This window comes from Lonchura striata, chromosome 5 (assembly GCF_046129695.1).
Source record: "Lonchura striata isolate bLonStr1 chromosome 5, bLonStr1.mat, whole genome shotgun sequence".
Classification (NCBI taxonomy): domain Eukaryota; kingdom Metazoa; phylum Chordata; class Aves; order Passeriformes; family Estrildidae; genus Lonchura; species Lonchura striata.
The window spans coordinates 1,106,487-1,129,430 of NC_134607.1; the positions used below are offsets into that span (position 1 = coordinate 1,106,487).

General features: G+C 46.6%; 1 protein-coding gene and 1 long non-coding RNA gene across 2 annotated transcripts; one reads left to right on the top strand and one right to left on the bottom strand.

The window, feature by feature from the left end:
* Window positions 1-1,311: 1,311 nt before the first annotated feature.
* Window positions 1,312-2,781, bottom strand: LOC110474880 (uncharacterized). Its single transcript, XR_002466175.1, has 2 exons — window positions 2,484-2,781; window positions 1,312-1,591 (listed from the first exon to the last, which is right to left on the bottom strand). It is a non-coding gene; the product is annotated as an uncharacterized LOC110474880 (long non-coding RNA).
* Window positions 2,782-2,853: 72 nt separating this feature from the next.
* SSPN (sarcospan) lies at window positions 2,854-22,225 on the top strand. Its single transcript, XM_021538658.2, has 3 exons — window positions 2,854-3,346; window positions 14,068-14,154; window positions 19,014-22,225. Exons 1-3 carry the CDS (start codon window positions 3,029-3,031, stop codon window positions 19,377-19,379), a joined length of 771 nt encoding a protein of 256 aa, XP_021394333.2. The 5' UTR covers window positions 2,854-3,028; the 3' UTR covers window positions 19,380-22,225.
* Window positions 22,226-22,944: the final 719 nt, after the last annotated feature.

The following is a 22,944-nucleotide window of genomic DNA, read 5'->3' on the forward strand; positions in this document are numbered from 1 at the left end:
TTCAATTTCCAAAAATGTAATTCTTTTAATTTGTCATTGCTATGAGTTCCTTCACAGCTGTTTTACACTCGATTGTTAATGCCAAGTGGAATCAGCAAACACAATCTGGTTCAGATAATAAGTATGGAAGATCATATGCAAGAAGCCAAGGAGAGGCTCCCTGTCTCAGTGTGACCTGGATAGATGGCAAATAATGTCTTTGTTTCCCTTGGAAAAACTGTGTGGCACAGCTACTCCAGACCCAGCAGCTGAGAGAAGGCAACTCTGCTCTATGTTGACCACATTTCATGGTTTCATACCCAAATCTTTCTGTCACTGCACAGAAGATGTCCCCTGAGCTGGCCTAGACTTCTCCCGCCCCAAGTCATCTGGGAACCAACTGGAATTTTCAAAAGGGGTGCAGGGATCTGGGATTTGAGGGGACATCCATGTATGCCCTGTAGGAGATATTCCCCCTGCTGGCCTTGGGCATGGCCTCGTTTTTTGTTACTTGCTGTACAGTAAAGACATTTAGGCACCTGTTTTACCAGAGATTCTCCAGCCTAGAGATAAACAAGGGTTGTTATTGGCCATAGAGTAAGTTCTTGTTAATTTTATTGACCTTGGGTTAAATCCTATTCATCCTCTTCAGGCAATTGCTCCCACTGAAATGAATATGAGTGTTGGCATGAATAAAGCAGTTGGATTTTGGCCCCTTTGAGAAGACAGCAATCATAAGTCCAGCTGCCAGCACAAATCCAGGTATTAAACCAGGGATTTTCTTGGGAAAATCTACAGTAAAGATCCTTGGGATAGAACCAGGGAAATGGATGGGCATAATGGAAAAGAAAATTATAACTTAATTTCACTCTAATTGTTATTAGGATAGATGTTGAAATGGCCATCATTTAAACATGCCCTCAGCTTTGCCACTGCTTCCTGGTTTGACCTTGGTGATGATCCTTGAACACCCTGTCCTTCTCAAAGCTGTGGTTAAATATAACCGAGTGTGGTTTTGAGAGGCAAGATACACCCGTGAGTGCAAGTTATTGTAAGGATATTTTAAAAAGTGAATGATAGTGACAAAACATCTTAGTGGGAAACTGTGAAAACATGGTACTCTATGCAACATGACTAGAGGAGGAGGATTTTTTTTCCATTTTTTTTCACCTTTTGTTTATTTTCCTCTTCCTTTTTTGAACAATGTATCTTAATCTCTCTCTATGGATGTAGCATGAGAGTTATGTGTGCAGAAAGCATCTGAAACCACTTTGTTTCTAGTTTTCTTTCATCCGTTTGGTGTTATAAATAACCAAAGAGGATATTGCTTAATCCATAAAACAAAGTGACATCATAATTTATTAATACAGAAGACACAGTTCATTGCTATTAAATGCCATAAAGAGCTGGAAATGGAGTAGTTTCTCAGAAGGCAGTGCCAGTGTGTCAAAGGAAATATTTCCTCAATGCTATACCAGCATCTGTAAGATCAGCCAATCCCAGCTGAGCTGCTCTGCCACATCCAAAGGCAATTTTGGTGGGGATTTCTCCAGTCCCTGGTGTCTTCTTTCCACCTGCTCTCCTCCCAATGCTTTGCTCCTGCTGTCTGCTTCTGTGGGAAAGGAAAAAAACTGCAACAACCCCGTGATGGGGACATTTAAGGGGACATAAATTGCTGGACCATTTAAGGTTCTCTCATGGGTGTCTGTGGGGCAGCAGCAGAAGCCCACGTGTGCTCAGGGTGTCCCCGTGCCAGCAGGGACACAGAGCTGCATGCACAGGGGAGCGATGCCGTACATCAGGCTGTACGCACTCGGCCCCGGGCCAGCAAAGCATTTAAGCACCTGTTTACCCCTAAGCTTTTGAGTAATTCCTCTGGCCTGAGCTAAGCACAAGCTTCCCACAGCCTCCCTGCTTGCCTCGGTCTCCCCTTGCAGGATTTGTGCATCGTGGCCTGGCTGAACTCGGGGCTGCTGGCACAGCACGGCACCACTCAGCGCCCACCTCTTCTTGCTCCCTCCCCTTCACAGAGCCAGCATTCATTCTCTGCAGATCCCAGTCCTGCTGGCACCTCCATGGGTGAGCCCCTCCAGTGTCTGAGAGGCTCTGCCAGGGCTCCCAGCACTGGATTCGGCCACAGAGCAGTTTTTAAGCATTTCAGGAGAAATTTCACCATTTCTGTTGCTGTGCTGTCTCCAAGCACCGGCCTGAGCCCACATATGGACCAAGCGCAGTGACCACACGTCCACAATAAGACATCCCTCTGTCTTTTAGGTAACATAAACAGTCTTTCTGGTATGGATAGCTTGCAGCCCTGGAAACACACTCTGCAGATGTTTGCTCCATGCCCTACCACTGCCTGCCCAGAAGCACCAGTCCTCACTGCTGGTCCCTGTCTGCTTCATCATAAAAACATGTCTAGCCGTGCTTTTGCAACTGTTGGGAAGAGACAGGATCCCTTTTGGCTCCCATGGACATTAACTTGTATTCTCATTTGTACTTACTTCGTACTTTCTGTATACGCCATCAGCTCCCTCCCCCTGGTGCGCAGGTGTTTAAAGGGGTCCAGCGGGCGTGTGGAATGGGCACGGCGCTGCGCGGGTGCCCCCAGCCAGGCTCTGCCGGCGGTAACCCCCAGGGGAGCCACGGTGCCGTGAGCTCCCGGCTGCCTGCTCCCCGCACAGGCACTGCAGCGTTCCCGGCTCCCTGGCGAAACACATTTCCCTGCTGTTCACCGGCGGAGCTCCTGCCCCGAGCCCCAAAGGTGCGCTCCCACCTGCGGAGCCGGCAGAGCGGCGCGCACCGCCGGCGCCTTGCGCGTTGGCAGTGCGCTACCCCCCTTGCATCCCCCCCCTTCTCCGGGCTATATGTGGCATTTCGAAGCTCTGACAATCTGCTTCCAAATGTTTTCCATATTTGTTCAGCCTCCTTGATTCAAATACCAGGAACAAGTCAGCCGGCACGAAGCGAAGCTTTGGGGGGCAGAAAGCTCACACCCCCATCGGCGTGCGCACACACACACGCACGTGAAAGCCCAAAGCCCGCCGGCATGGGAAAGGAGCAGAAGAAAGCCCGGCACGGCACGTCCCCGAATACCCAGAGCCAGACGGGGAAGGCACCCGGAGGGGAGAAAAGCACCGACTCGACGCAGGAGTCCGCGATGAAGAAGAAGCAGAAGAAAGCCAAGGGGGATCCCAAAACTGGCCAGGAGGAGGAATCCCACACTTGTTGTGGCTGCCGGTTCCCGCTGCTGTTTGCGTTGCTGCAGCTGGCGTTAGGCACCTCTGTAACAGTGCTGGGCTTCCTTATGGCAGGCATCAGTTCCTCTCTGCTAGTCAGAGACACTCCATATTGGGCTGGGATAATTGTAAGCATAAAGTCTGTTTCTCCATAAAGTGCCTTTGCCAGCATTAATGCAAGCTGCATGACGCTCCACTTTAGACTAACCAACTGCATGCACAACACCATTTGAGTTATGCTAACTATAAATATTCCTGGGATTAAGTGTCTGGCTATATTTTCCCAAGGAAAACTGCTCCTGCAGAATAACACAGCCTTTCGTATTCTTCCCTGCAGTACCCAACAGACCTGAAATAAAATACAGGGTTGCTGTTCACTGGATGTATTAGCTTGTGCTTTGCAGTGAACTCCTGCCTGGTGATGCTGAAAAAAAAAAAGTTAATTTCTTGTGCTGCCTACCCTCTTTGCCCACCAAACCACAGCCATCAGGTTTTGGAAAGTGAGAGAATAATTCTGTAACTCTCGACTTTTAGCTGGGCGAGGAGAGCAATGTCTGTCTGCGGAGCCTCCTCGCTGTGCTGTGCTGGAGAACCGCTGGGATTTAACCCTCCTCCAGCTGCTGCTCCTCACTGCACGGGGCCATGGGGAAGGGAATGGCGCTGGTGGATGTGGCAGGGACGGGGAGCCCTTCCCAGGGCCTGCTGGTGGCTCCTGCCAAGTCACTTTGGAGTGACACGCCAGCCTCGCCGCGTGGGCTGCGGGGACCGGGCAGAGGGCAGCGTCCTGCCGGGTGTGAATCAGAGACATCCCTGCTGGGGAAGCCTGGGTGGTTCCTCAGCAGCAACCACCCCTGCAGAGGTGGGGACAGGGTGTCTGGTGCCGTGGCGTGACTCTGCTGGCCGTGGGCTTGGGGACGTGAGGTTTGCCTCTGGGAGGACAGGGTCAGTGATTATGAGCCTGCGATAGGCCATGGATATAATGGAGCGTGCAGGTTTCTTCCCTAGGCAGCATCTTTCAGGAAAATACATCCTGAAAATATGCCCTGATGTGTTAGCACAGTCCTGGGTGTTGTCAGACTATAAGAATTCCCAGCAAATAAATTGTGTTTAGGTACTTGGAGAAAATATTTCTCGAAGTCCTGAACAGCTATGGGAGCATCTTCTGTAAATGTAATTCATGGCTGGAAGATTATCTGAGCATCTGAACTGATTGGGATTTGCTGTGTTAATCTTGCTGGGCATCTCTTCAGAGGGTGGAAGGAGCAGGGCCTAAGCTCCCAGAAGAAGAGCTCCTCTGACTCATCTCTTCATGTTTCTCTTCTGACTGAAGAGGTATCCAAAAGTTTAGTGGTGTTTTGTGGAGCAAAAGCCTGCCCTTGCTTGGAAGAGGAATTTCCTCCTGGGAAGTTTTGGCTTTTACAAACTAGAGGGGAATACAGATTATAAAATAGCAGTATGTGGCATGTTCACTCCTCCTGTTTATTTTGAGGATTCTGGAGGTCAGATTATGTCTTTTCCAGACAGCACTGTTGCTCTCACAGGTTTGAAATAGCTTTTTCACTGGAAAAAGGTGGGGCAAGAGTGAGCTGGACTGAAATAATGTACAGCCAGGGATATGAGAAAAGCCATGAAGCAGTCCCTGGCCTGTGTGAATGTCATCAGTGCCCCAGCAGCAATCATCTGAGATCCACAAATTGCTGGCCTCCCCTGGGGAGGCCTGAAACCCCACCAAAGTTGCTGCTTTCTGAAAACAGAGCTCTAACCCCTGTTGTTTTTAGCAGCAGCTGCCAGCAGTAGTGACATTTAGATGCCCACACGAGGCCAAGCTCAGTCACTTTCAGAGCTCCCCCCTGAAAATCAGGAATAATTCTCCATGGGTGTTCCTGAGCTAATTCCTGACTCGGAGCAAGACTCAGCTCTCAGCTGTGGTTGGTGGCCATGCTCTGCACTCGGCAGCCAGGGTAATCCCTGGGGAAACATTTCCTGGGGAAACATTTCCTGGGACTGTGGGAGTTTTGGTTTGTGCTGCAGGGTGTCCTGGCTGTGCGGAGGAGCAGTGCAGGCTGTGGCTGTCCCCTGGGGAAGGGTGACTGCACCTAGGCTCTGAGTCAGATGGTGACTCTCACCTGGGGGACTCTGGTGAGATGTTGAGTCACCAGCACACTCCAGCGTGGTTTGATTCCTCCCTGGCTCAAATTGGCTTTTGGTGCTCTCTGTTAACACTCAGGGTGATGACAGGGACTGTTTGCTGTGGGGGCACGTGGCCAGGCAGGCTCCCGGGCAGCCACGCTGCTCTCCTGTGCCCTCAGCCCAAAGCAGAAGGGAAGGAGGGATCTGGCAGCAGGTCAGAGGGAAGTGAAAAAGGAAACTGGTGCTAGACAGGAGAGGGTGAAGAGGTGGGGCAGCCCCAGACCTCCCAGCAGCAGAGCCTGTCTGAAGCCCTGGCTGTGGTGCCACGAGAGTGGGGCAGAATGCAGCAGATGCCACACTGTGCTGCATCCACCTTCCTCCTGTGCTCTGTTGTCTCCATGGAGGGACTTGGTGCCCACTGGGACATCAGGTGGAGATAGCCAGAAGCTGCTGAGCTGGAAATTCCAGGTGTGCAGTCACAGGGTGCTGCTGGTGAGCTGTGGTGGGGACTCTGCCAAGGACTGGCCTCTGGAGATCTGGGGAAAACTGGTCCATGAAGGAGAACCCTTAGTTAGGACCTGCATGTGGCTGGAGGTCCTGTGGGCTGGTTTTTGGGCTGCATGGAAGGTGTTAGATAGGGGATGGATGTGCTGCTCAAGAACAAACCTCGTGGCAGAAAGTGGCTTTCCAAAACTCACATATTCACACAGAAATGAGCAACAGGACAGAAAGATGTGGTGTAAAATACCAGAGCATATTTGTTTTAGTAGCATCCCACTCAAGTGCTCTTTTTAAAGGACTTGATTAGTATTCTGAATCAAGAACTTAAAAAATCTATTATCGAGACCTTTTTAGCAACATTAGATATAATGGGTGAAGCTCATTCCTGGTGTTACTCCTTTGGAATAACACCAGGCTGCATTTGACCCCACGGCTGTTAATGCAGGATGATAGAAAAATTAAGGGAAATTGCTAATGTGTTAAATAGACCCTGATTGATTGAAAGCTGTTTTTTTTATTTTCCTTCTTTATTAGTGGCAAAATGGTGACACCATTCCTTGCTGAAAATCAAGTGCTCCAGTGCATTACCATGAATGGAAAGGAACTCTTTTTTGAGGAGCATCCAGTGGAAGATGCTAGCAAGGAAAACCAGGCAAGGCAGTCTTAAATTAAATGGGAATTCAGAATTCCCATTTCAGCATTCAGAATTAAATGGGTTCAAAACCTGACTGTGTAGGTTTGTGAGGCTGAAGCAGGCCAGGGATTGGGTTCACCATCCTGGGGAATAAATGTGGCCAGTGATCCTCTGACAGGGAGTGGAGGAGGGCTCCAAGCCTGCAGGGTTCCCTACCCAGAGCATCAGCCCTTCCCTCCTGAGCCCCTGCAGAAGGAAATGATGCAACTTGCATTGCACCAAGAGCATTTCACCACGAAAACCAGTAAAAACTCAGTTAAAACCAAAATGAATTTAGTCAAAAAAATGAGTGGGGAGTAAGGCATGGGTCGGAAACCAAAGGAAAATTTTATGGACAGAAACCACAGAGCCTATGGGATTTATCACTTCTGCTTCGGCTTCAGCAACCTATTCCCTGTGAAAAGCCTCTCCCCCACTGCTAAGGACAGGCAGAGAAAGGCAGTAAAAGCAGTGAAGGTGCCTGTGAGACCTGTCCTGAGCTCCCCAAACCACAGGCTGGACACCCTGGCAGTCTCTTCCTTCTTACTGCTTAGCAGGAGTTTGGACAAACTCTTCACAAACCCAGTCATGAGTGCAGGGCTTTATTTTTTCCTGTGTCTTGTCATGGGATTGGTGCATAGCTTTGGGCAAGTTACTTAACCTTGCTAAGACTTTGTTATTTCCCCTGCAAAGTGGGGTTAATAGTGGCCATCCGTCACCCCTTGGGTTGAGATCCTGGGATGAAAAGTGTTTGAGACAGTAGGTATTAATGGTATCCTTTTCATTCTTTTTCATTAGCTTGTGGCCTTTTGACACCCAGAAGAAGTAACGATGTATTTCTCCTTGAAAAACCTACTTTAGATTATTTCCACTGTGATCAAAAGTGGATAGTATCAGAGTTTTCATGGGCATGCTCCCTTTACAGCCCTGTTTTGCAGACTCAGGGAGTTAAGAAAGTTACAGAAGTGCTCATCAGAAATGATTATCCAGGGTGTTTATTATTTCTGTCAGGAAGTTATTTTAAATGTATATGTATAGGTGTTCATAAAATTAGGACTTTAAAATACATTTTAAAAAATCTGATTCACGAGCTGCTCAATGCAGCAACTGTGGCTCCAGCTGTCACTGATTCTATAGCAAAAAGCATCCCAAAAGTTTTGCCATGGGCTGAGCCCTCAGCCCAGAAGCTCTGACACTTCTCCCTGCTCCAGCCCTTCTCCATCTCCCCAGGTGTTCCCCAGGCCAGAAGGTCCCTGAGCTTTACTCAAGGGGTGGCTGTGGCTTGTGGCTTTTTGGCATCAGTGCTCAAGCCTTGGCTTCTTTTCCCTGGTGGAGGTGAGGCTGATATGGGGCTGTGTGGTGCAAAAGGCACAAATTTTTAACTGAAAAAGCAGCTTAATCGACCTTTATTTACCTGGAATCAGAAATGTTTATGTCTCTATAAGTTTTGCGTTTTTTTAGGGAAACCGTTTTCAATTTCTAATAGAAAGTGACTCTTAAAACCTGGTGCCATCAAAGTAGCCACCAAAAAGTCATGCAGGCATCCATATTTTTTTTTTTTTTGGTACACACTAGCTTCAGTTAACCGTAGGTAAACATTAGAAGGTTTAAGGGAGGACTGCCTTGAAGGAGAGGCCAGTGCTTGTTTAGAGCCATGTGTAGCACCAGAGCAGGAGTTTTCAGAACCCTCTGCCATTAAATCTCATCCTCTTCCAAGAATAACTAAAATTAACTGTTTCATTTTGCTCAGGTGTGGAGTGGAAAACTTTAATGGGGATACATGTTCAAACATTCTGAAGGAATGGTTTGAGAAGGTAAATGCACACTGAGGTGTGTCTGATACCTGGCCAGGGCTGGTCTAATCCTGGACTCATCTGTGGCTTAACCCACAGTTTGACTGCAGAATTCCTGGCTGGAATTTGTGCAAAAAGCCTAGGTAAAATTTGGAGAGGGATACCAAACAGGTTTCCCCAGCCCAGGTAGCCTCATGAGTATGGAGTGGCTTTCAGAGTCACAGGCACACCCCAAATCACAAGTGGTGTTCACGAATACTCTCAGCCATGCTGCACTTCTCAGGCTGACAATCACTGCTGGCTCTGTGAACTCTTAATTTTATTTTATTTTTTTGATCCCTCAGGCGTTTGTTCAGCCAGGACTGTATTTCTGGTTTAACAGCAGCAATGGACTGCTGCTGCAGCTCCTGACTGTGTAAGCAATCATAACCTTTGCTGGGGGAATGAAATCTTATCTTAGCACAAGTGATAAGCAACTGACCTAAACAGCAAAAATTATTATGGAAAAAATAGCATTTCATTTGTTTGTGGATGTTCTTGCAGGATTTTGATGACTATACAGAGAGAGTTGTGGATCTGCCAGGGGGGTGTTATTGCATGGCTTGAAGGGACCTGTAGTAAAGACATTATTTTATTCTCTAGGTGGGGCAGGGATGGGCAGTTATAGTGGGGTTATAGCTGTTAGAAGAATGATTTTCTAGATGATGATGGCCTTTGCCTGTAACCAAAATATACATGTTTGTCATTATTATTATTATTATTATTATTATTATTATTATTATTATTATTATTATTATTATTTCTGGGAGTAACTTATATGCAACAAAACTGTCCTTAAATTTAACAAGAGGTCTGCAAGGGGTAAAAAAAAATTAGGGCACAGTACTGCGTGCTGCAGACTGGCTTCTTTCACACATGACAGTGAGACCCAGGCTGACCTGAGGCTGATGAAAGCTGGCAGTGAGAGCTGCCTGCAGCACCCACTTTCATCACAGCTTCCTCAAACCTCATAAAGCAAACGAACTTCAGTGCTGCTGTCTGCAACAGCCTATAGAGGTGTCTGGCACCAGAGGTGATCCGGGTTTATAATGGCAAAGCCAACAGGAACAGGTTCTTTCCTGCATCAAAATCTGTGTTCAGTGGGAGTGTTAGATTTGGTGGATAAAGCAGCTTCTCCAAAGGTATAGATAGGAGCTAAGCCTTGCCATATCTGATAAGGTGGGAGAACCATCAGCCAAGTATCACCTGTGAAGGAGAGCCAGAAACTCCAGAAAGAGCTGCAAGAGATCATTCTTTACCTGTGTCCCTAAAAACAAAAAGATCCCCAGTGTCTCCAAGTGTGCAACTACAAAATAACTTGTCCATATTGGAACTGTCTTCCTAATTCTATTAATGGCAATTTTCCTCCTGAAGTTTGAGTTTACATTCTTATTAAATAGGAAGAATCCTCCTGTGGGTCTCAGCAGTGCTGTGTGGCATTTCTAGGTGTACCTGGGAGAGATTTTGTCCTGCAGTGTGTTTGCTTTCTGCCCCTAAAAATTGTGGCAGGAGGTTCTCACTAACGAAGCCCCCATACAAAAGAGCTGTACTATGGCTTTTTGCGTGTTTGCAGCATTTGCCCTGTGATGTGGCACAGACTCAAGATGCTACTTAGAGCCAGGTTTTTGACTCCTGCCTTCATTTCTTGGTAGATGTTCCCAACCCTCCTGCTTTACCAGCCAAGGTTTTCAAGATGCTCTGGGTAGGAGGTAGTTTGCTAGAGAAAACCACCTATTCTACATTTGGGCTAAAATTGTAGCAATAACAAAAGGAAAGCCAGTTTCACAAGCATGCAAGGGAGAGATGGAGACAGATTAGAGCAATCTGTGGTTTTGAAATCTGTCGGAATAAAACAAACCACATGAATATGTCAGCTGCAAAGGTAATGAGTGCAAACCACAGCGGAAATCTGTGCCCTACGTGTTCATATTTCCCCTAATTGCACCCAACCTTCCTCATCCCTGCCATGTGGTGTCCTGGTGTTCCTCATACACCTTGTGCTGAATCCTTGCAGGAGCAGAAGGGGTAACACGACAACAGGTTCCTGCCCTCTTTGGGGTGGGAGCAAGCTGGAAAATTTCTCCTTCTATTTTGATTGTTATTGCTCAAAAAAACAGTAAGTCTTAGGTTACTTTTCAGCCCTGAGGTGTTCTTGCCCAATGGGAGGAATGTCTACTGCTTCCCCCAAAAAAGAAATACTATTAAAATTTTGTACAGCCTAAATATTGAATTTCTTCAGCCAGTGTTAATAAATATCTGTTCTCCTGGGTTGTGAACTGGGGGGATTTCACAGGGTGTGCCTTAAGCAAAATGAAATCTCTACCTTTCCTAAATACTTTTGTATCACATTTGGGTCTTTTTCTAGGCAGTGCTTTCCAAAATTAAATTCTTCCCTTGGATAACCTTTCACGTCACTACCTATTCAGCAAGGGGTGTGTTAGTCCATATGGAAATTTTGAAGTAGGATCTTGAAATAAACTCGAGCAGAAATATGCACAGAAATGCAAATTCCTGGATTTCTGGGTAACAGTTGACCAGAGCTGATCTAATTAAGTGCCATCCTGCAGGTCTCAGAGAATCTGTTTTATTTGTGTAACAAATGTACATCGATTGGTGGGAAGCACGTGCTGAAGTGGGTTCAATTGCATTTTATGTTGTGTGCTCAGTCAATAAGGCATGGGAAATGTGTGCTTCACACTGGGATGTGGCAGTGGCTGTTGCAGCACCAGGATGTGGGATTACCTAATGCTGCTTAGCAATCAGCACCGACAGCACCTGTAACATGCCTGCAGCTGTTATAGTTACTTAGAGGCTCCTAAAAAATACTTACCAGTGGATTTTTATAGTTATTCTGTTACACTTCACAGGTGTAATTCAAAGCTGATCTATTAATAATGTATAAAATAGCAGCATAGAGCTGTTTCCTATATAAACGTTCCATGCTTTGGTTTCCTCCAAGGAGTGAATTTACCTTTAGAGAGCTGAAACGTTAAACATATGTGGGTCATAATTCTCAGCCACATTATTTTTTTACTGCCGCTTAGAAAAACACACATCTCTAGTTAAAAAAAAAAAAAAAAATTAAAATGTTACTGTATTCTTATAAAAGAAATGCTTAAGCTTTCCGAAATATCCTGGCCAAGACTTGCCAGAATCCTGACCCACTGTAATCCTTTATAAGTACCTCTCTACAAATGTGCCTCTTCAAGTGTCCCTGAGTATATTATTTAAATCCCAGAGGACCTTTAGAAAGCGTGTGCAGGAATGGAGCTGCTTTTAACTGATAGCCCTTTGTATGGGAAGCCTTCTGAAGAGGGAGGTCTGATCCTGCCATGTGTGAAGCCAGCAGGAGTTTTGCAAAAGTTGTCTGAGGCACTTGATGGCAGAGAGAAAATTCCAGCATTGGTCTCTGCCCTCAGAAATGAATGCAGCCCTGTCAGCCTTCTGTGGTTAAATGGAAGGGGAAGGAGGGAGTGGGAACAGTCCCATGATGTCTCATGGCAGTCACCTGGAGGCAAATCTGGCTCTTGGTCCATGTAAGTGTAAACGTCCACTAGTGTAGCTGAAGCAAAGAAAATTAGATTTCTTGCTCATAACAGCACCAGATCCTGAAAATACTTAGGATGTGAGTAGCCCCTATAATTTGGGGGATATGATGTTAAGACAGTGTGTTTAAACTTTTTTTTTTTTTAAGTTCTTGCTGCAGGTTCTCTCCTTCAGCCATTACTGGCACTGGGGGAGTTTATCATTTGGATATTATCAGCAATAGGATTTCTTATTATTTAAGTTTTATGGGCATGGTAATTGAATTAAAAGATTAATATATGGTGAAAGGGACCAAGGACATAGGCGATTAATCCTGAGAAATAAAACATGGCTCAGTCACACAGAAGCACTACAGAGCAAAAAAAAACCCAGCACTGAAGGACCTTTGGCAAGAAAGGTTGTTTTTTACCCAGACAACCCTGTCAACTACGGCTGTCAACAATAAAAAGAAAGAAACAAATAAATTGGAGGCAGTGTGTAAGTCACAGGACCAGAATATAAATACACATGACATGAAAAGGAGTAAATAATACTGACGCATTCCTTAGAAATGTTCTCGGGCAATGCTTCCTATTCATGTCCCACTGAAATAGAACTTCATGGGGAAAAGTGTTACTAATTGCCCAGGTTCTTGAGGGACATGGCTCTGTGTGTGTTGGGAGGCACTTCTCCTTTTCAGGGCTGCTGCCTTGGGCCATGCACCAACAGTGCAGATGCAAAAAGTTTGATACTTTCTGCAGCAGATCATAAAAGGGACGTGTTTATCCATTACTGTCCAAAAGGACAGCTGGGCAGGTTTCACTGCAGGTCAAGCTCCCTGTGGAGCCAGAAATCTGGATGTGAGCAGCACTTCCAGGGCATGCAGGTGGGGATGGGGCTGTGATGGAGCCCCACACTCCTGCAGCCATCTCCATGGCAAAGGCAGCTCACACATGGCTCTGGCCAAAGAGGGAAATCCCACTGCTCTGGGAAAGCAGAAAGCCTAGAATTAATGACAACTCTTCCAAACATCAGAAGTAAAATGGAGAGGGATAGAATCTTGCTGTAGTCACTGAAAATTTAATAGCTGCCATTTGTAACCAAGATGCTCCTAGCAGAGACTTGCTCCTGGCCCTGTGTGTAGAGAGGACCTCTGAAGGGACAGTGCCTGATCTCATCCAAAATCCCCACTATGGCTCAGCACACCTAAAATGGCTTTTAAAGGTGTGTTTTGAAGGGTCATTTAAAAACACGTGGGTGCCATCAACTCACCTGTTTTGCCAAGGCAGCTCAAACTTGCACAGATTCCCCCAAACACAGCTCCAGCTGCCAACAGCCTCTGTCCATGCCCAGATCCAGCCCCACAGGAAGCCCTTACCTGGTGCCTGGATACCCAATTCCTCCATGCAGGGGATGAACTGCCAAAAAGCAGCAATCTGCTGCTCCTAAGTCCTCCTGTGAGGTTTGCTCACTGACCCTCCAAAAAGTGGGAGAGGAGGGCACTTGACTGGAGTGCTTAGCACAATGTGTGGACACACTTTGTTTTCTAAACACAAAACAGCAAATCACATTCATTGGGCTAGTTCCTCAGAGGATGATCATCCCTTCTTTCCTGGAAAATGCCAACCTGTGAGCATCTGCTCCTGCAGATAAATCCAGAATTAATAATAAAGACAACTAAATGAATAAACGAATGTGCAAATACTTTTCCATTACTTTTAACCTTCAACAATTACTGCCACAGGGCTAAAACACAGTTTCAGATTGCAGAGGAGATGGATATCTTGTTTAGTAAGGTGTCCACTCCAAACAAGGGTGAAAGACTTTGCAATAAACTCTGCTGCTTCTTACCCAGTAGCAGCCATGGTTTAATGATTTAAAGCTTGCATGGGTGACATAAAAACCTTGTCATGGCTAATGCACCCAGAGCTACACAGGATGGTGCTCTTTGGGTTTGCAAGCCCAACTTCAGAAGCCTTCTGCTCTTTTTTGATGGTTGTGTGGGCAAAAATTCAACACATCCTTGGGGACTGTTGCTGTGCTGTGTCTTTGATGACTTTGCTTCCACACTGCTTCTTGAGTTGTGGTCCTGAAAACGCAGAAAGGTGTCTTGGCTTGGGGGGGAAAAAAATTGTGTTTTGTAGGGGTTTTTTTAACCTTGACACATTTTACATCTCTTCCCTTGCAGGTCTGTGTGGTGGCCTTAGTGGGATTTGTTATGCTTTGTATCTCGTACCAACCCGATGAGAAGACGTGTGCACAGTTCACAGTGAAGGTACCTTTTTGTTGTTTTTTTTTGTTTGTTTGTTTTGGTTTGGTTTTTTGTGGGGTTTTGTTTGTTTGTTTGTTTGTTTGTTTTTTCTTTTCATGTCATTAAACAGAATAAAAAGTTGACACAAGGGGTATTTTTAAGACCACAGGAAAAGAAGTGAAAATGCACCTGAAATGCAGGAATGGTTTTCTGTTACTTTCCAGGTAGCCAAGGAAGAAACTGTATCCTATACAGGGGAAGATCTAATAACATTTCAAATCAGAACAAGATAACATTTTATTCACCATGTTTTAGGAATATAGACAAAGCTGGAATAACTTGGGAAGTGTTCAGAGAGTTTAAGTAGATTAAGTGGAGACAGTGAGCAGGGTAAGAAGTGAGGTGGCATAAAATGAGTCCACTTAAACCAGAGTTTAATATTTAATAGGGAAGTACTTGGAAAGCACAGGGACAGGCATTCTCCCACAAAGCAAATTCCCATCTGAGCATTGCAGGAACTGCACCATACCCCACCTTTGTCTCCAAAACTGCTTTGCTGACACCGGTGAGGAACTAGAAGAGCAAGGCTGAGAACTCTCGTTTTTAACACCATTTTTTCCTGGGCTATTTTTCCTTATTATTGTAATTTTCAGGGCTCTTAATATTTTACAGACACAAAAAACCCGAGAAAAATACCGACGCAAGCAGCACAAAATAACAGTGATTATTAACTGGAAAAAGGCAGAAGGAAACAAAATGCAAGGAACAGCTTTTCAAACCCTGGCATCCATCCTCCCTTAGAAATTAGACCCCGGTGTGTCTTTTGTGCCTTTCTCCAGCTTCTCCCGTACTTAAAGAAAGAAAGGGAGAAGAACAATTGTGCCTGCCCTGTGGCTGCCTCTACATTGTCCCCTGTCACCTTTCTGCCCCCAAGGAAGGTTACTCTGCTGGGCGGAGGCTGCCACGCCAGGCTTTTTTCTGCCTGCTCCGCAGCATTAAATTGAATTTGGCATCCAGGCAGGAAGGGAGTCATCCCTCGAGTTGGGAATGGCGTGTCGGGCTGGGCAGCTCAGATGTCTCTGCCACCCACCCTGACGGTAAGGAATGTGAGCCATCGTTCCCCGAAAGAAAACAGACATTCTGGAATTGCTCCCGAGGTGATGTAAAATGGGCCATTCCTCATCACCTGGCAGAATTAGAGCTTAAATCTCCCTGGTTCGGTCAATAGTCCATGGGCTGTTGCTTACCCAAGGCATCCTCCTCCCCAGAATCTCCCTTCCCAGCATCTCCTATTGCAGCATGCCACAGAACCTCATCATTCCCAGGCTGTTCACCCCTCCTGTCCCATGTCCCTGCTGGGAGCTGTTATCCCACAGTTTGGGATAGCATGACCAAAAAAAAAAAAAAAAAAAAAAAAAGGCTTTGTCTGAAGGGCTCATACCTATTTTACAATAGTAGGAGCTAAAACTCTTCTCCAGGACTTCGATCACATAGGACTCATCTACATATCCAGCATCACTTCTCAAATCTTTGAATTTCAGTTAAAGGCTGTCTCTGAACTAAAAACGAGCATTAGCCATGACAAGGCTGAGGATGCAAGACTGCAGTCATGAGACAGATTGTTCAGAGGGTTGTTCTTTTCTCCTTGAGGGCCTGAAGATTCATAAAACATTGCAATTTTGGTTCAGCCCAATCTGCTCCAACCATCCGTACAGGGCGTGGCCCAGGTCCTGCCCTCACACTGATAACTGGTTCCCATCAGCCAAGCATCATCCTGCAGGAAAATCTTGACTGAGCTTCCCTGGAGTGCATTAAGCACCCCAAGTTCCCTTGCACAGGATCACTGTGAGAGGAGGGACACACACACACACACACACAGGGGATTTGGGTCACCCCCAAGGTGACCCTCTGACCACTGCAAGCAACCCCCTTGGGGTGGAAAACAGGAGGAGACCTGTGCAGTCCCCTCTGCCTTCCTCCCTCTCGGCAGCTGCTGCTTTCATTTCACACTTGCATGAGCCCTGGGTCCTGTTAAAGGAGGAGGTGTGAGAACTGCTTTCGGCAGAAGTCCCTTCCCGAGACTGCTGTGGGCACCCGCAGCACGCCATGTGTGTCCCTGAGAGAGGCCACCCCAGGCGAGGCTGGCTGTGCCCCTCAGGGGGACAGCAACAGCCAGCGAGTGCCACACAGGAAAATCCTGAGCCATCCTGGGGACTTCCTGGGCTCTGTGCTGCCACTTGGCAGATCACTCCCTGTAGCCTGGGGTAGTGACACTCTCAGCTCCCGCACGCCCAGCCCATGCCGTGACACACCACGGTTCCTGTTGTCTGCACCACCGCCCTCAAAAAGGGCCTCCTGATCCACCTCTGCAAACCCCTCTGCTTTCACCTCTGATAACTATGAGCAACCTTTTCCATGAGGAACTTCATCCATCTTCCTGTTATTTATTTCAATTTAGTCATGGAGGACAACTATTACCAGTAAATATTGCTAAAATGTCTCTTCCTCATATGAGGAACATGAAGGAGGATGAGCTGCCATGCTCTGACCTCATTGTACACTGTCTCTCCCCACTTCTCTTTCCTCCTTCTATTTAAGCAGCAATTGCAGTGCCTGTCTCTGAAACTGTTAAAAAAAGGGAGAATTTGTCTGTTTTCCAGTGGCAAGTCCTGGTTCCTGGGCAGAGCCCACCATACAGTTGAATTTGTGATGCTGAAGTTGCCTCCAGGTCTGGCATGTGATTAATCTGCTGATGGAATCTCAGCACTCACTGTCTTGTGCTCCCTCAGAGGCAGTTCTTGCATTTGGCTCACCTTTGATATTTGGGAACGCATTCATTTTCAGCAGCTTGCAGAGAGATTTCTCTGCAAATATCCTGTGAGAATAATAAGCTTTTTGGAAATTGCCCTGTGTCCCTCATGCATCTCCCTTTGCCTCCAAGGATTATCATAAGAGCTGCCTGTGTATTCAGATTCTGAGATTTCCTTCCCTTTAGGAACGTAACAGACAAATTCTCCCTTACTGTACCTGGAGAATAGACTAGGCTGTTGTGTCCTGACTTTGGATAGAAGTTGTTAGCTAAATAAAATACCTGCCAAGGAAGAATCAGGCACGTGGTGCAGTCTTGGCTTAGTATCTCATCTATTAGGGAGGCCTGATTGTGTCTTCTGCTGGGCTGAATCCAGGGACTTCCACCAGGACTTCTGTATCACAGAACAATCAACCTTTGCCCATTTTCTGCTTTTCTCATCGAACACATTTGCACCATCTTTGAAAACAATGCCATTGGTTTATGGATTACCACATCTTGCTTTGGAGGGGGTCCATCAGTCAGCAGCACGCCATCTTCTGTATGCTTTATATGATGAGGTGGCCCCATTCTCCAGCTTCACCTTTCCCATCAACTCTTCCCTTGAAAGCTGCAGGGGCGAAGTAATTGCATTTAATAAGAGCCACCCTCATTTTGAAGCTGCCCTTGCTTTAAGGCTACAGGGGAAGTAATTAAATTTAATAGCAGCCAAGTCTTGGAAATGAAGATCTTTCAGTAAGGATTTGGTGATATGAGGGGGGAAATGTACATAGTGCTTCAGGACCTGCAATAATCCCAAATATTTTTTTTCAAGCTGGCAACCAAACAGAAAATTGATTCACAGTGTAGTTCTAAGACAAATACACCAGGAGCGTGAATTTTATCAAGACATACATACTTGGAGTTTCAAGGTCGTAAAAATGCTTTTATATGATACTTTGCTTGCAGTATTGAGGTTAAGAGAGAAAGGGAGAGAGAAGCTGCTGTTTTAAATAACAGATTCCCAACCATGCCATGTGTCTGACAGATAAGATGCCAAGGAAAATAAATGTTTTTACAGTGCTGAACAGAACCAAAAAATGCAATTTTGGCTAAACACAGAACATGATTTTAATATACATTCACACATATTTTGTACGCAGTGCAGCAACTGCCAGTTCCAGCTATCAAAAGCAAAGGGAAGCCCATATGTGCTGGTATCCAAAGCTCTCAGGTGAATCCCAGAGTGTCAAAGGCTCTGACTTGCTGCCAGCTTCCATGTGTTTGTGGGGGTGGACTCTGCAGAGCTACCCTTGATAAAAGCCATGCTATTTTTAAGCTGGCACTGTTGTGAAGAGCAGTGGAGGTGACGAGCAGACCCTTGTCCTTCTCACACTGTAGCACTGGGAAAAGAAAGGTGCTTGCTGCCCTTTCATGCCTGTGAAAGATTTCCCCATGTTTATGGGACAGGTTTTGGAAGCAGACTGAGCACAGCACACACTTTTTTTTGTGGAGATCTGCATTCCCATTCCACAGTGGGACTTGGGAAGCAAAAGGCTGGCTGCATCCACAGGGCCTAAAGTGGGAGATCAGCCACCCCGCTGCCTGATGTGCAAGCATAAATCAGATTTGTTTGGACATGCAGACCCAAGAATAACGCATGAGCAAAGTCTCAAAAACACCTACAGCTCATCACAGCCTGGGGTAAGATGGCAGCCCAGGACTCAGTCTGCTCAGCTCTGCTTCCAGGCATGAATTTGTCTCAGCTGATGAACATGACTCCTGTCAATGCAGGTACCACTGGAGAGGAGAATGCTCCCTCCCTCTCTAGAAAGCTTCTTGATGTACATACACACCAGCTCCTTGGTGCTCTCCCCAGGACTCCAAATTGCAAGGCAATGCTCATATTAAACATGCAAGACAAGTACTTGAGATGACCTGTTGAACTTCTCATCCCAAGGACCCAATCTCCAGCCACTACATTTGTGGGTATATTCCCCGCAAAGTACATCTGCTGCATTCCTTGTGAGTTTCTCAATCTCTATGAAGCTGGGAAAAGGGGTTTTATCTCTTTTCTTCCCCCCCTTTCTTGCAGCTGCTGTATTTTCTCCTGAGTGCCCTGGCTCTGGTTGCCTGTGTTTTGGCAGTGGCTTTTGCTGCACACCACTACTTGCAGCTGACCAAGTTCACCTGTGACACCATCCAGGATTCCTGCCAGTGCAAACTGGACTCTGCAGACCCCCTCAGCCGCACCTTCGTGTACCAGGACGCGGCCGACTGCGGCAGCCTGACCAGCATGCTCAGCCTGTTCCTCCTCCTGCAGATGGCTCTCAACCTGGCGGCAGCCCTGCTGTGCCTGCTGATGTGCTTCGTGGTGTGGAAGCACCGGTACCAGGTCTTCTACGTGGGCGTCCGCTTCCAGCCTCTCACGGCCGCTGAAGGCCACGGGCAGCAAGTGTAGGGGCTGGGCTGGGCTGGGCTGGACTGGGCTGGGGGTTGTGGCCAGGGATGGGAGCTGCCACTGCAGGATGGGCGCTTGGAAGTGGTTGATGAGGAAAAACGCTCGCGCGGCTTTAATGAATTTATTTTTCACTCGTTTTGGGAACATTTCCTACGGCTGCTCTTGAGAAAAGGCCTCTCGTGAGATTAGCTAGAGGTCACAGATGCAACTGTACAAATGCTCCCCACAGAGGATCTTTAATGGCCATGGATAAACTCTTTGGGAACTCATCTGCAGGGCTACAAACATTACAAAATTGGGTCCATTTCCCTCTTGCCTTCAGAGAAGCTATGCCAATTTTTACCAGATAAGTATCTGATCCAAACTGCTTAATTATATCACTTGGAACATGTTTTGGGAATATGTAATATCTTCATGATCTGAGTGTAATCCATGCTAACCTGATGGGAATTTAACATTCAGGAAAGTGATGAGGGAGGTCAAGACCTCTTCCAGTGCAGGTTGAGACCAACACCAAAATGAATGTATTGATGGCTACCATATTAAAATATACATATAACTTTTCAGAGTGAATAATGATATAGGCTACCTAACCCAATTACTAATAAACAACAAATATGAGTGAGTTCACTGAAGGTTCTTTGGTGGGCCCTGCTTGAGACCCCAGGAAGATATCTGATGCTTGGGAGAAAATACCAGTTTAAGGAACCTTGAGTTGCACTCCTAAAGTAGAGGGACCCTAAATCAGTAGTCATGTTGAAAACTATGTCCATATTGCTCTAATTGCAGGCTGACAAACCCAGATTTTAGCCAGTTCCACCAATTATACTTCAAGTACAAAAGGCCAAATGCATTTTTGGTGTAACTCCTCTAAAGACAATCAGTCTTACACACCAGCAGTGGATGTTGGGCCAACAGCCCTGAAAGACCTATCCCTGCAACAATGAATGTTTTTAAAATGGGGTGGAGGGAGGGAAGCAAGAAGAGACTGCCAGTCTCCCAAAGACACCTCTAATAATGATGAGGGCAACAGAATAATGATTTCTTAATGAGGATGGAAAAACAAAGCATATTTAAGCAGTGCTTTTCACTCAAAGGGCAGATCTAGAAGTGCTTTACATCTCATTAGCCTTATACCAAGACAACTACATTGGTTTGTCCCTTGAACTGTCATTTCCACTTGGACAGCTAAATTTAGGAGCAATTCCTAACTGGCAGCATTTGGCACTGCCTCCTGATCCCTATCTGTGCAAAGGCAAGCTAGCTGGTGCTCACACCCTGGCATGACGAGGGATTTCCCGATCCCAGCCAGAACAAGGGTGTCTCTAAGGTGGGGTGGAGCAATCACATGACAGAAAAATTGTGCCACAATCATTAGCAAGGAGGAAGAAAATGAAATTTATATAAGGCTTCAAAGACAAAAACAACCAACTTTCTGCAGCAAAAATAGTCATCAAAAAGTCAAAAACCCAAACTGGCAAAAACCTAGTCATCTAAGAAGCTCTAATCCTACAAAAAAAACTGTCTTCCATACAGTGATCACGCATCATCCAGGGGCTAGACCATCAAGCCTCCAGGGTCAGAAGATCACAGAGAGTAGTGAAGTCTCCTGTGGCCCACCTAGAACACTGCTGGGTGTAGGTGCTGTAGTTTTAGTCATGGAAAGTGCCTCAGGAGCAGACATAGCATCACCAAGGTGGTCTCTGCCAAGCCACAAAGTGAGGAACTGCAGAACATGAGGGGTTTTGAGTGACCTTTTTTATTGCACCAGAAGTAACAACTACTTGTAAGCCTGGCTGCAGGGCACATTTGCAAGGGTGCCCATGTCACCACCCATCCAAAGACCTTGTTCTGCCTCCCAGGCACTGCTGGGGCAAGCTGAGACGGGAGCACTGGTGGTATCAGACTCATCCTTGGGGCCATCCATGCGGATCTGGCAGGAACCATCCCATCTCCTGGAACGTGCTGCCAGCAGTGCCCACAGACCTGTGGCAGGTCAATCCTGCCTGGAGATGGGTACACAGGGGGGCCTCTCACCTTGTGATGTGCTCAGGTTTGTTCCCCATCCCACACACGCCTCCAGCCGTGCTCTCTGCAGAATCTCAGGGCAGGGGGTGTACCTTTCTCCTACCTGCACGACCCTGGTGCATCTGCCCCTCCCTCCAGCCAAAAATGTGGGATCCTCTTTCCACACAGAAGATTACAAGGAACAGGAGAGGGATCAAAGGGAGTTTGAATGACAGCTGAGCTTTGGGGCCTCCTCCCAGCCTCACCACTGCACGATGGCTGGCACAAGAAGAGGAAAGCTGTGCTGGAAGAGCAGGGCATGCTTCCACCTGCACCCATCCCAAACGTCCCTGTTGCTCAGGGGATAGCTTGGTGTGCAGTACTCCAGCCCTGGCCCAGTGGCATTTCCACCAGAGCTGCCCTTTGTCTCCTTAAGCCTCTGACCTCTGCCTCACCCGCCGTCTCCCATCTCCCATCACCTCGCAGGTGCTGTGGGATGGGGCTGGGCTGACCATGCCTGGCCTCTGCCTGCTCACCCCTGGGCTGAGATTTGCTGGGGCTGCTCCAGGGCACGGCAGACACAGCGGGGATGATCACAGAGCTGCTGGAAATGCCTTCTGTGTGTGGGCAGGGAGAAGGGAGGTCTGGATAACAGAGCCTGCTCCACTTAACAAGCTGTGCACCTCCATATCACCCTCCACTTCCAGCCACAAATTCGGTTTGCTAATCAGCACAATGCAGCTTAACCCTTTGCTCTGGAAGAAAGCAATATTCATCATGTATTCTGTTGGTGGTTTATATGCTTAATGAATAAATATGGGGCATTTCGATCTAGCAAACGTGAACTTCTCTATTTCCTTTTCATGTATCTCAAGAGCATAAAATCAAAACAGGAGAGGTGAAGAAACAGACACAGAAGGTTTAGGAACTGGTTTCCCCCTGGGTATGGTTTTACAATGTATATTTTGTTTGCATTAAGAATTTTGGAAAGTACTAATTAAAGGATTTTCACCTACCACAGCATATCCAGACACCTCCCAGCCTTTTCCTAGTGTCGGAGTCCACATGGACTGAACCAGGAGAAAGGCTGGGACTAAAAGGCTTGGAAAGGACAGAGGTGTTGAAGAAGAAAACAATTTTTTATAGGCCTGGGAAATTTATCTTCTAGGTGAATTCCACAGAAAGGAGTAGGATTAAGCCTCTATGGACACACAGAATTTGCAAAGAGCTCTATGTAATTTACTCTCACAAACCCAGGTGTGATTCTCATTTGCACCCTGGCCACTTTACACTGTTTTCCCAGTGTAAAGGGGTTGTAAAGACGGCATCAATCATCTTTACACCTACTTCATAGCCATTTTACACAGCTAAAAGGACCCTTTGTGTAAATGAGAACTCAAGCCCTAGAGAATTTAATAGAGAGGAGATCCTTTCTATAGACTGTGCTAGACCCTCTAATAGGGTCTATTACTGGGATATAACTCTCCGCTGGATTTTATAGCTTGGCTTAGAGATCATCAGTCTCGATTAAATTCAGTTCTGCAGAACTTTTCCAAAG

Excerpts from the sequence above, each read along its gene's own strand:
- SSPN (XM_021538658.2), top strand. The coding sequence starts at position 3,029 with ATGGGAAAGGAGCAGAAGAAAGCCCGGCACGGCACGTCCCCGAATACC. Across the intron at positions 3,347-14,067 it reads CATATTGGGCTGGGATAATT|GTCTGTGTGGTGGCCTTAGT; the intron begins GTAAGCATAAAG and ends CTTCCCTTGCAG. Across the intron at positions 14,155-19,013 it reads GTGCACAGTTCACAGTGAAG|CTGCTGTATTTTCTCCTGAG; the intron begins GTACCTTTTTGT and ends CCTTTCTTGCAG.